Raw genomic sequence first — 13,561 nt, forward strand, 5'->3', positions numbered from 1 at the left:
GGCAGCACTGTGGAACGTTGGCCAATAATCTAAGGACATGTAACCTTGGTTACCGGGTGGACCAAAAATAAACATTTTGTCGCATTCCAGTTATGCAGTGAAGAGAAAATAGCGGCAATGCAAAACTGGAATGCAATAGGGATGTTTCATTCTATTGATTTATAGCGTCATTATTTGTATATAACGTATTGTAGTTTGTACGTTTCGTATATGGATGACATCGATTTTCCACTACATATTACGTAACTCGGTAAGTAGGTTATATTTTCAAGTACATTTGGCAGATAAATCTTAAGTGTTAAGAAAAGATAAGGTATTTCTTGAGAGTTTGCGTTGACCTGTAATTACCGATACTTCAGGGTTTATCACTGTTGTTACTATTTGTTAAACTTCCGTAAATTCTCTAATAGACTATTCTAATCTTACTCGTAAAGCTTATCCTGTTACGGGCTTTATATCTTTACACGTACCATGGTAGCACAGGTAAAGAGTGAGGGTGCCACCATGTAATAACTACGTAGTCTTTATGCTTCAGTCCTATGTTAAAATTTCCAGATGAAATATTTATTGTTATTTCAAAATAGGAATGTATAAGTAATCAAATAGGCTAAAATTCTTCTGATGGGATAAAGCTCTTTTTAACTTTGACATTACTCGAGCAGATGGTTCTATCAAATTTTGACACATTTCTTACATTTTCAGGTTAGGTCAGTGCTTTGTATTTCTTTTATCAGAGCATGCACTAAATGTGGAGCTCCATTACTACTTGCAGATTGACTTCAGAAAGGCTCAATATAAATACAGTCTGGGTATATGGCATGAAGACTACGGTGTATAAAACACGAACGAACTTGTGTTTGGTCACTAAAAAGTACGATTGTTATCTAACCGAGTCAGGACAAGAGTGCAGTAGGGGGCCCCGAGCGGTTGCGAGGGGATGCGTCCGTAAGGAGCACGAGCGTCAGCGACGGGAGGTATTGCATAAACAAGGGTAGTGGAAGAACACACTTACACACAATACTTACACTATTACTCAAAATTCATTCCAACATGCTGTGCACTGAGAGTAATTACTTTTATTCACACTATATTCTTTCACGAAAAATCTTTTACGTCGTATTTTACCTATAAATTTTCTATTTGGTAAAATCGTCTGCTCGAGTGAACCCAAAAGTACAAATGGTACCTAACCAAATCAGGGCGAGAGCGCAGCAGAGGTGCATCTGTAGGAAGCTGGCGCATTAGTGATGGTGGGTAGCCGCATAAAGAGGATAGAAAAAAACCCTGATATTGAAAAAAAAAACATTCCCTACGTGTGGCACATCTTTGCGGTACTTGTATGATTACATACTGTACACTATCTAAATCGACTAGCAAAGCGTTATGAAAAGTCTGCAGGGGAGACGCGGTGGCTTAATAGTAGAGCGATTATCTGTGGTGCTTGGAATCATTTTTCGATCCCTGGCTAAGTATCTGGTTGACAACATATTGTCCGTGGGTTTTCTCAGAGTGCTCCCATTTACTCCTACTGTCTCATCCCTCCAATCCCATCATCATTCATATACCTTAATGACCGTCTCTCTTACCTAATGGCTATAGTGGTTTGACATTAAACTGAAAGATTTCATTTCAGATTTCGAAAGCCCGCAGATTGCCTTTAATAATCGCCCCTAGTGCAAATCATCTTCTGAAAGAGATGTATCGTTGGATGCTGTTGGCATTGTGTGAAATGAGCGTCCTAGTCAGCAGCCAGGAATGTTTTTTTGGCAGATGTTGAACTGAAGCACTATGTTCCTTATTCCGATTTCTGTAGCTATTTTCTCAATTGAATGAGCACCAATAGAAAAGCGAATTGGAGCCAGGCTAACGAAACCCTTCCATTAAGTAAACTCTATTTTGAGTAATTGACTGACGTCGCCGAAATGACCTGCTTGCATATCGGACACTCATCTCGCAATTCCGTTTAACTATGCCATGCTCATTTACTGTGAAGACTATATCGTCTCACTGAATATCCGGCACAGTTTTTGTAGAATGACAGGAATACTCAGAACTTGAAGAACATTTAGGACTATCTAATAATATTTCACAGGTAATTGTATTCTCGGGCAATGAAACAACGAGCCTTTGTTTCTTTTGTTTAATTATTAGAATACTAGTCTTTTATTTTATTTTACGACGTGTGTTTTAATTTTTTATAAACTTCGTTGTGTTTTTTCTTATATTATTTTAGATGCTTGTATTCGGTTCACACGTTTTTCTAAAGCCTTATTTTTGTAGTTTTTCTTTTCTTTTATTTATTATGAGAAGCATATCTCGGCCGATGGGTATCTCACTGCTGACGTCCGCATTTAAATACCTCTTTCAAACAACGTTTCTGTGCGCGTTGTTATGGCTTCGATTCGTATTAGGCTGCATTTCGCGTTAAACTGTACGTCGCGTTTCATAATCCTGTGCTGGTAGTAGACCTTAAACTTTAGGGAATCTTATTTTATTAAGTTGAATCTAGAGCCAGTAAAGAAGTTTATTTAATACGTAGACTAAGATTGTGCGTAAGTTTAAAGGTACGGTACTTAAAAGAGTTTACTGCCCGCAAATTCATAGTCATTTAAGTTATGGCACGATACTTTGGGGTCATCAGTCCTCCATCAAAAGCCTTTCGAAAATATAAAAGATTGATGCTTGGTCTCCCTAGTCGTGCACATTGTAGGTCAAGCTTTGTTAAACTTCCTGCAATTTTCCTGCTTATGACAGTTCCTGCAATTTTCAAATATCAATGTTTGCTTTATATCAAGGAAAACAATCGGCATATTTTTGGAACTGGAGAATCAGAATAATTTGCTTAAATTTCGTGCTTTCTTGCTATATTTTCTGTATTTTTTAATGGTTTAGGTAGGTTAGATTAGTTTGGGTTAGTTTATGTTAGGATATTTAGATTTGGGGGGCCAGAATTCTCTGCTTAAAAATCGTACTTTCTTCCTATATTTTCTGTGTTTTTGTTGCTTACATTATGTTAGGTTAGATTAGGTTATGTTATGTTAGTACTTAAGAATAAGTAACATCAATTCATTTCTCCTGTAAACATGATGATTTTACCTGATTTTGGCCCCACAGTTCCAAAATTATTCCAAAACAATCATATTTACAATGAATTAGGGTATTCTCATACATATGAAGCTAGAAATAGGAACCGCTTAGGATTATTTAGATGTAAATATAGTAAGACACAAAAAACCTTTTACTATATGTCAGTTAAATTTTATAATTTTCTTCCTATATTTTTAAGAGAACTTTCATATCTGGCCTTTAAAAAGCAAGTTCAGAAATTACTTATTAATAATTGTATATATAGTGTTGAAGAATTTTTTGAATTCAAAATTGATAGTTAAAATATTTGCGTCTGTTATGCAGTAATCTTTGTTTATATTATGGTATGTTATATATATAGCACAAATTTTTTTAACTTTTAACTATTCATTTCTGACGATTGTAATACATCTGATGTTCTCAGTTGTTTTTGTAATAAAATATATTATTATTATTATTATTATTATTATTACAAAGAGAAGGTAAGTTATATCAGAGAAACATGCAATTAGGACTACGATGGCTTAGTGGTGCAGTGCTCACTTCTGGCGCGTAGGGTGCCTGATTCGATTTCAGCTCGCGCCAAATGGGCTTTCTGGTGGACACATTAAGTGCCTTCGTTTCTAGGAGTTCTCCCACTTTCTTCATTCATTATCATCGTCACCTTCTCCCTTAGATATCTAGGTGCATAATCGCGAAACGTTAAACTTAAAAAAAAAAAAAAGAAAGAAAAAGAAGCATTGTTACTTTGAACCCTAAGGCCTCGCAGAGGACCGAATTTATGTAATGAAAACTATATCTATTTTCGTTAATCTTTATATATATATTGATATAGTTGATGCTTGTTATTCAATTAAAAATATGTATCCTATATCGTCGATTAGCAAATACACAATTAAGCTCATTGAATCCAAACCACAAATGTCTCTCTCAGAAATCCAACCCAAGACCTCACATAGTAAAAGCACCCTACATAGGAATCTGTATTTAAGAATTGCGACTACTGCTCCGCACAAGGAAATGTGGCCAGCAGCCGAACTGATTACCCGACCATCCCGGCTGGTAGTATTGCAGACAAAGAACACACTCGAGGCTACATTAGGAATGTGCCGATATATCGGTATTGGTGATATCGGCCGCTTTTGGGAGTATCGGTATCGGCAAATGAACACCGGTATTTACCGATACATTTTGTATGTTTCGGTTAATATTAAACTATTTTCATTGTTTAATATTAACAGTGGCACTTATATTTCATCGGTTGCTTTTAGACTTACAATTGATCTAAATTATTATCAATTATATAATCGATTTCTTTATGCATGTGTACGACTTTGATTTGACTACTCGTACTCAACTGATATTTTTAGTGTCTCATGCCAAAATAGTGATAAAGAAAAGTCAAAGGTCCTGAGTCAGGATCATGGACGCCCGAAGAAAATCTTCTAGGAGGAGCCCATTCCATGGTTGCTATTTTACATCTCATTTTAATATACGTGGTTTACTGTATTACGTATGTATTCGTAAGCCAGGGGGGTCCCACCCTGCCCTCCCCTTCAGGTGTCCATGGTCAGGATAGGAGACCCGTACTTCGAATCCCAAACGAGCCACAGGTTTCGATTCAGAAGAAAATGCTATGGAAGACACCCACAAGACGCTCACTTTGTCATTATTTTCTCCTACTTATTGGTTAAAAACAATTAGTTCTAAAGTTAATGAATAGTTTTGTATTTTCGACTTCGCTTAAATAACTCTTATTTTTTATATTGTATACACAATAACATCTGGTTTAGCAGGCATAATTTTGTAAACAATAAAAATTTGTAACGGTAGTATCCGTTTGCATTATATACAATGTAACAATGTAAATACAATGTAAGTATCAAAGTACTGTCAAAGTACATTATTACTCTAAATATCAACACTGACTCTTAGAATTAAGTTTACACTATATAAGTATTTACTGCCTTTTATTTCATTTTATGTGAGCTGGATTAAATTTAGAGGAAATGTATTTTCTGTGTGGAACCTAATATGAAACTCTGCTTTTTGTCTTTGTATGTCAAAAAGCCTTATATGTAATATGCACTATTAGAATGTTTATCATTTCATTATTCTTAAAATTCCTGATAATATATAACAAAAGTGTCCAAAAGTATCGGTATTGGCAGTATCGGTGAAAAAAAGTGGTATCGGTACATCCCTAGCCTACATGTTGGCAGATAGCACACTGTTGTAATGGAAAGTGGGCAGGATTTATCCGCATTCCAATAGGGCATGATTGTGAGTACCCGAGCAGTAGGTACGTTAGTAACTCAGACAGCAATACTTGTTAGATGCGCCCGTTCCTGTATAGTGAAGATGTACAAGAAGTGGGAAGAAAATGGGGTAAAAGTCGAAACAGCAGGGGCGTACGGAAGTTCAAAACGTTAGGTGAATGTAGCGTCAAACAGCTCGTGACAGCTAAACAAACTCAGTGTCCGGCAATTACGTGACCAATACAATACGTGGATGTACAACTCCCGTATCCGACGCAACTATACGGCGTACACTGATACGCATGTAGTTCCACAACAGACGACGACACACTCACCACCCACTCCTTTACGACTCGTCACAGCCGAGTTTATCGCGCTTGGGCATACGAACACGCTAATTGGACCATAGATGATTGGAAAAGAATGTGCTGGTCCGATCACAGTTTGTGCTACTTCTCTAGGACGGGCATGTGCGTGTGTAGCCATGGACCTCTTGTGCATATCTTCATGGATCGCATTTTTTTTTTTTTTTTTTTTTTCCATCCCTAAAATTCTTGTTGATTTATAATGAACTTTAAAGTATGCTGAGAAATGCTATTATAAAAATGATTAGTTGCATTATTAACAATCTGGTCAAAAACACTTTGATGCAAATAATCTGGAAACACACTATAATTACAGAATCATTTGAAAAATTGAGATCAAATCGTGGATGTGGGTGCTACGTGATAGGGATGTATGAACATCATGACGCCCATCTTGGATTTAGTTTGAAAATGTTAAATTGGACGGATATCAAGTGGCATATCGTTTAAGGCTGGCTTCTCAAGAATGCAACTATAAAGTTATTTTTACTTCCAGTTACTTGTTTATGAAATGTTTTTGTAACGGAAAAATGTTGACTTTAGAACTGTTTTGTTCCTTAAATCCCTTTTCTTATATATTCAAAACCCTGAAGAGCAAAATGAATATTTCGAAAATAATGTATTTCCTAATTAGCAGTCTCTCTTAGCGCTAAGGTTCACACTAACCTTGTAAGTCAGGGAAGGTTAGAGAATTAAAAAATGATTCCGGGAAAGTCCGCGAAATGCTTCAAAATATGTCGAAAGTCAGGGAAACCGTTACATACTCGAAGAAGTGTTTGCGAATATTTTCAGCAGCACACAAGATATGAAGGATACTTCAAATAATCAAGACAGATTGAAAAAGAAAATTATCTCAAGAAATAAGGATAAAATGGATAAATGAAGAGGCTTAAGGATTGCCAAAAATAAAAAACATCGAAACTTTAAAAGAACAACACCTTAAATAAGAAATTCAAATGCTACCGAAATAAATAAATAAATTAGGTTTGTTCGTTGTAGATAATGAAAGAGAAGGCCAAAACAATCGAATTATTTTTAATTGTTTCATATAAAATTGTTGCCTCTTAACAATGAGAGGATCATCAATATGAAAAATTTACATATACCATTCCCCATTTATTGATGTTTTCACCTCGCATAGGTTGAACTCTTTAATTGTTCTATATTTTTGTAAATCTTTCCATATAACATTGATGATGGCACCATCCTTTGAGATAGAATCAAACTATTTGAAGGTCGAAAACAACCTTAAATATATATATACAATACACACCTTTGACACTTTAGAAAATGTTCATTGCACAAAATGAGCTTCCTTGTCGTTGAAGTACATTATCCTAGATTCTTTTTTGATAAGTTTAGTGACATCAACGGTGATATTACATACAAGAACATAACACATGTCTTCTTGCTCCTGTAGCGGCCAGTTTTATAGTACGATCGAGCGGAGCCTTACGGATGCGTGAATTTAAGTTTCACATTACCTTCCTCCATAAGTTTAGAGAATACTAATCTAAAAAACGAGTGATGTTCACGACGCGTGCGATTTATTACTTCCTAGTGGTACGTGACATCGCACATATAGGTTCCTGTTTACAAGAAATTGGAAAAGAATGCAAAAGTTGTCATCTGAATTAATCTTTGCTCTAATGGATTCGACACTAAAACAGTTTATGTTTGACATCTGAAAAGTTCTGTTTGGTTTATTAGGTGATTATTTTGAATGTTTGATACATAAAAGCAACATCGTGTTCGAGATCGTCAGACTGGAGAAAGAATTATCCAGCTTCTTCCCTTACGGAATTTCTTAACACCTTGGGGAATTAGAAAAGGCAGCTACCATCTTCGTGTTTACATTTTCAAGAGCCGAATCCTTTTAATTCTCTAGTGCTTGATATGAGTCTCTCCATGAGCTGACAGACTGGACATTTTTCTCACCTGTAATTAAAATCTTACACCACCAAATGGGTTTTGTGGTGGGCAAGTACCGTGTACGAGGGTTTTCTCAGGGATTGTCTCATTCCAGTACTTCAATCATTATCATCATCACTATCTCTGTTAGCATCGGAGCATAATCGTGAGACGTTAACTAAACATAAAGTAAATATTTATTAACAGAAATACTAGGATAGATGAATATCTAGATTTATCACGGATCTAAAGATGAATTTATACTATAAAGATAATAGTAAGGACGCAAGTAGTATGCGATTTACACTGGTTTGTAAGAAAAAGAAAAGAAACTGGAGAGTTGCTTTTGCTTGGTCGGTTGTATGATGTATTGGCATCAAATAATGCCTGTGTGTAATATTGGCGTGACGGTGATCTTGAGATCTCCCATACTCACTTTGAACTTTATATAAAGTGATTTATCTTAAATAAATAACCGTAGGTAAGAAAATAACTACATTTTCACTTTTGAGAACAAGTTAGCCTGAAACGATATGACATTCGATCCCCTTTCGACTTAACGTTTTCAAATTATATCCAAGATCGTGGATTTAAAGATGGCCGCCATAATGTTCATACAGCCCTATCACGTAGCACTCTAGTCCTTTTACCAGGGGGCGCGGTGGATCAGTGGTAGAGCGTTCACCTCCGGTGCTTGGGGTCCCTGGTTTGATCCCAGTTCGCGCCGTGTGAACTTTGTGATGGACAAACACCGTGCGCGTGGGTTTTTCCCGTTTCCTCCCGCTTTCTTCATTCCACCATTTCATTCATTTCTCATCATCACCGTCTCCTTTAGCCTAACCGGCATAACTGTGGGACGTAAAACTTAAAGATTTCTATCCCTTTTACCAATATCCATAATTTGATCTAAATTCCTCAATCCATTCTCTAATTACAGTGTGTTTCCAGATTACTTGCCTTAATCTATCTTTGAGCAGATTGTTAACGATGCAACTAATTATACGCTCCTAGACATTAAAAAAAACAATACTTTTATTTAATAGCATTTTCAGGCATACTTTCAGATTCATTATAAAGCGAAAAGGAAAGAGAAAACTCGTACGTCTGTTGGTGATAAAACTCATTGTCTGACTCCATGTTGCACGCTCAAAAATTTCTCTTAATTGAAAAATAGTTAATGTTGAGTAGACCTTCGACATGCGCAAGGTCGATGAACTTATCTCCCTTATAAGCTATATGCTTTGGTTAGTATTTGGTAAAAATTTGATTTGGATAAGTTCATAGGTCACCGAGTGAGCGGGGTTTTTTCCCTCCAACACTGTACTCACAAGCAGGCTCTTGCAAACAATATTTACGAGTACCAATTTTCTCGAACTTGGACAATCTGTGTCTCCTGAAACTGTACCAGCTAGAGAAGAAAATTTTCATATGAGTTACTAACTTGTTTGTCCTAACAACTGTACCAAGTTTCATGAAAATCTGAATCGGTGGGTGTCATTTTCACTTTTCTCTGGGTAATTTGACATGGAATGATCCGACAGTCTATTTGATTGTATTGTTAGTTTAAAGGAAATAATCAATATACGAGCGTTATTTTTTAAGCGAGGTCCGTTTTTGAATGTAGTTTGAAATTTCTTGTACAATTGAGAATGACTGCGTGACCATGTTCCTGGCGTCTGTTTTTCGAATAATCGTACGTCACTTGCATTCATGGCGTCATAATGAGAGATTAACGTGTTTAAGAAAATCGAGCGGCCCGCCGACTGAGAACTCTGGTCAGTCATCCATTTCCTAACAGCAAGAAGCATAGCATCTTTGAGAAGCACATCGTCAGATATGAGAGGCGTCTGATGACATACAATGGGTCACAGTGAAATGAAGGTGCAATGAGAAATGATTTGGAGGAATTCGATCATCCGCCATAGAGTACAGACCTTTCGCCTAGCGACTACTACTTTTGACATTGGAAGACCTTTTTGGACTGTGAAGTAAAAAAAGATCGTGAATGACTAGCTATCATCACAGGTAATAGAGTTCTATGAGGAGGTAATCCAAAAACTCCCCTGGGGGCGGGGTGACTCAGTAGTAGAGCGTTCATTTCTGTTGTATGGGGTTCTTGGTTCCACCCCTTCGCGCCAAGTGAGCTTTGTGGTGGACAAACACCGTGTGCGTGGGTTTTCTCGGGGTTTTTCCGTGTCCTCCCAATTCTTCATTCCACCATTTCATTCATATCTCATTACCACTGTGTCCTTTAGCCTAGCTAGCATAAGTGTGGGACGTAAAACTTAAAAGATATCATTTCATTTTATTTCTAGAAATTTCCCGTCCATTACGATAAATTTTTAAACTGGCAAGAAAATTGGGTGGGAAAATAAAGAAATATATGTAAATTCAGAGTTTCGTTTTATTGCAGAATGGACCTTACTTATAAAATAACTGTCGTACAAATTTTAAAATCATCTCCAAAACATCGTACTTTTTATTTAGGACAACCCGATGCTGTTCAGTTTGCAATTTATATGTTTTATTAAATTTCACAATTAGCTAATTGGATTAAATAGAACCTTTCAAAGGAAATAAGAATGGAAAATAACGTTTTATCAATTCACGCTAAGAGTTAACAATTTTTCAACATTGTCTGTTTGTCATTACTGATTCTTTATCTCTCTGTGACTGTTCGTTGTGTATTAAATAGTTATTTGTTTGTTGTCTGCAGGTGAAATGACCGACGAAGACGATTATACAATATCAGAGGAGCAGCGCTTGGGAATGTTGGAAGTGGAAAAGTATTTGCCAGTGACAGACGTACGTTTAGAACCACACGATCATAATTATGATGACGAGGACGACGACGACGACGATGATGATGATGATGCTTATGAATACTGTACGTATACAACGATAATCTGTTATGATTTCCCTATATTCAAAGTTACGGCTTCTGATTATGAAAATCACCTTATTTCTTTTAATGTTTCCTATCTGAAAATATCAATATTTAAGTGTCTTTTTTAGATTATAGTTTAAGAGAAAGTTGTTTTCAGTTGTTGTGTCATTAGCATTGCAATAAAGAACCAAGGCTTTATGATAAAAATTCTTCCAAATGTTTTTATTATTATTATTTTATTTGAATATACGAGTGAATCCTCGTATATTGGAAGTCTGATGTATCTTTCTGGTAAACTTTGATATGGAGTTAGTTGCCTCTTCTATATATGGTCAGATCCAGAATATAAATACTATCGTTAATATACTTTTGATTTACATGAAGTTTAGACTATTATATAAAAGTTCTAGCTAAGCATCTTCATTATATAAAGCTATTGTATCATCCACATAACGATAGTATTTCGTGTATTGCAATTCGGGAGATTTTAAAATTTCGATTTATAAATCATTCAGAACGTTTGCCAAGAAAAGGGATAAAGAATTTCTCATAGTTAATTCATCTGTATGATTTTACCTTTGTCCGAAAATTAAAATATGTTTTTCAAACAGCACTTCATGAAGTTAAATACTTCTTCTTCAATGATTTATTATTATTTATTTATTTATTTATTTATGTGTTTGTTTTCTTAACAAAACCCGAATACAGTCCACAACCAAAGGTAAGGCAGTTGAGGTGTACTCCTCTCCACATCTAGGGACACCAACTCTTGATACTGTTCCATTTATGAGCAATATAGCTTCTAGTTTGATAATTATACTGTTATTAACTACGTACTTCATGTTTTTTTCCGTGAATGATTTAAATATCGAACTAAATATTTTGAAGGGAATTAGCAGTTAGGTGATTCTTTCCCGAAATGATTGGCTTAAGTGGAACATCTTTCTTGTGTACTTTAGGTAGTCCATACATTGTCGAAGTGAGGCTGAGAGCTCCGTCGTGGCTAAGCGGTTAGCGTTCGCGTCTTTGCCATGGGAGTCGATTCTCGGCGGGAACTTAGGTAGTTCGGATCCCACATTAAACTGTAGATCCACGTCTCATATAGCCTTTCTGCTGAAAGGGACGCTGAACGCAATCACATCATATCATATCGAAGTAAGGATGATTTTCAGTTCTATTGTTCAGAAGTGAGGAATTTTCGGTAGTTGTATTACTGGTTCTAATCAGGGTGGATTGATTTAAATCAGTCTGATTTAAATCAATATTTAAATCTCTTGATTTTTTAAATAAAATTCGCTGATTTAAATCAAATAAGTAAAATCCCGTTTCTGTTCTGTTATTTCGGTTACGAAAGTTAATAATCATAATACAATGAGACTCAAATGTGCAATATGTACAGCATAGTATGAAAACTGTCATGCACAGGATGATAGGGAAAATCCCGTTTTGAACGGGTAACGAAGCAATCCTGCTTTCTTCTCTTCGTAACAATGGGTTTGGATTTTCAAATCGTTAACTATTCCAATGGGGAAATCACCATTGACATTTAAGACGAAAATTCTTTCGTGTGCGCGTCTGCTTGTTTGTTCCCAGATAATAGGGCTTATATAGAGGGGTCCTATCCCTTATCAGATTTTTAAAATTATTTATAACTTTAGGCGAAATTTATGTATTTTTTGCCTCAAGCTAGTTCCAGGTTTTTAAAAATATGCCCCTACCAAATATCAGTAACTTTCGTGAAAAAAGTGACATTTTGATAAACGTTGCTACACTTTTTCCTTAATGCTTAGCCTTTTAAATTATATTACCTATTTTTATTCTATGAAAAATCGTTATCTTCATTATTCGAATAAAAAAATACCAATAAACCATTTTACTTCGGTTTTTTTTTTTTTTTTTAAAAAAAAAAAGACTGAAGGCATTGTAGAACATGTTACATATGCTTTCACGCTTTCACGCCTTTCTGCGTCGAGACATAGTGTGTGATGACATCATTAATTTAAAAAGATATTTTTAGTTATGCGTATTATTATTTTCTTGGCAGGCTTACATTTTGCATTCAAAAGACTGGAATTTTTCAAACTCTTTAGTGCACCCCTTAGTATTTTTTAGATGTTTTCAGATCTCTGCGTGAAAACAGGGGGAGTCCAGAAGGAAAAATGTAAATATATATATATATATATTTAACAAAATAGCCTTTTCCGCGATTCAGATGGAGACATATGAATGGTACCGTTTGAAAGGCTGTTCTATTCTGAAGAGAATGACGTACGAACCATGATCCTAGGATAAATAGGGATGTTTCAGGAAACTGTTACCTGAGATACTGTTTTATACAAGATATTATTTTTCGCGGGCTTACTTTTGCATCTAGAAAATTGAAATTTTGCACATTTATTCAATGCACCCCTTAGTATTTTTCAGTGTTTGAGTGTTTCAGTGTTCAGATCTCTACCTTAAAACAGAAGGTTGGTCCAGAGGGGTAGAAAGTAAAAAAGGATATTTTTAACAGAAAATCCCTTTTTTCGTAATTTTTCCGCCCCAGATACACGATGGGGACATTTGAATGATACGATTTGAAAATCCTTTTTTATTCTGAAGAGAATAAGATACAGATCACGATACTAGGATAAATAGAGATGTCTGAGGAAATTTTTATATTACGTGCGGGTTATCTGGGGCATTGTGGGGATGTTCTTAGCTCATTGTTAAATATTTTCCCCGCCCTTGCTATTCAAGGTAGCTTGATATTTTATACACACATTTAGTACACCCCTTAGTATTTCCCAGTTGATTTTGAGATATGTGCGTTAACACAAGGGAGTCCAGAGGGGATCAAAATTTGAAAAAAAAAAAAAAAAAAAATCAGAAATATCCCATTTTCACTCAAAATTTCCCGCTTCAGGGACATGAAAGGGAAATGTGAATGTTACCGTTTCAAATGCTGTTCTATTCTGAAGAGAATGAGGTATGAACCATGATCCTAGAATAAATAGGAATGATGATGTAGCTGCTTGACTGAAAGTCCATAATTTTCCCTTTTAAAAAAGCCA

General features: G+C 35.6%; 1 protein-coding gene across 1 annotated transcript in view; it reads left to right on the plus strand.

Annotated features, from left to right (window-relative positions):
- The first annotated feature begins 4 nt into the window (after positions 1-4).
- LOC145665348 (uncharacterized) overlaps positions 5-13,561 on the plus strand; it is a 46,533-nt gene continuing 32,976 nt past the window's right edge. The window contains exons 1-2 of the mRNA XM_081732648.1: positions 5-250; positions 10,338-10,508. Of these exons, the coding sequence (XP_081588774.1) occupies positions 10,343-10,508 (166 nt within the window). The 5' untranslated portion in view covers positions 5-250; positions 10,338-10,342. The remainder of the gene's footprint in view (positions 251-10,337; positions 10,509-13,561) is intronic.

This window comes from Thermobia domestica, chromosome 1 (genome assembly GCF_964235325.1).
Source record: "Thermobia domestica chromosome 1, izTheDome1.hap1.1, whole genome shotgun sequence".
Classification (NCBI taxonomy): domain Eukaryota; kingdom Metazoa; phylum Arthropoda; class Insecta; order Zygentoma; family Lepismatidae; genus Thermobia; species Thermobia domestica.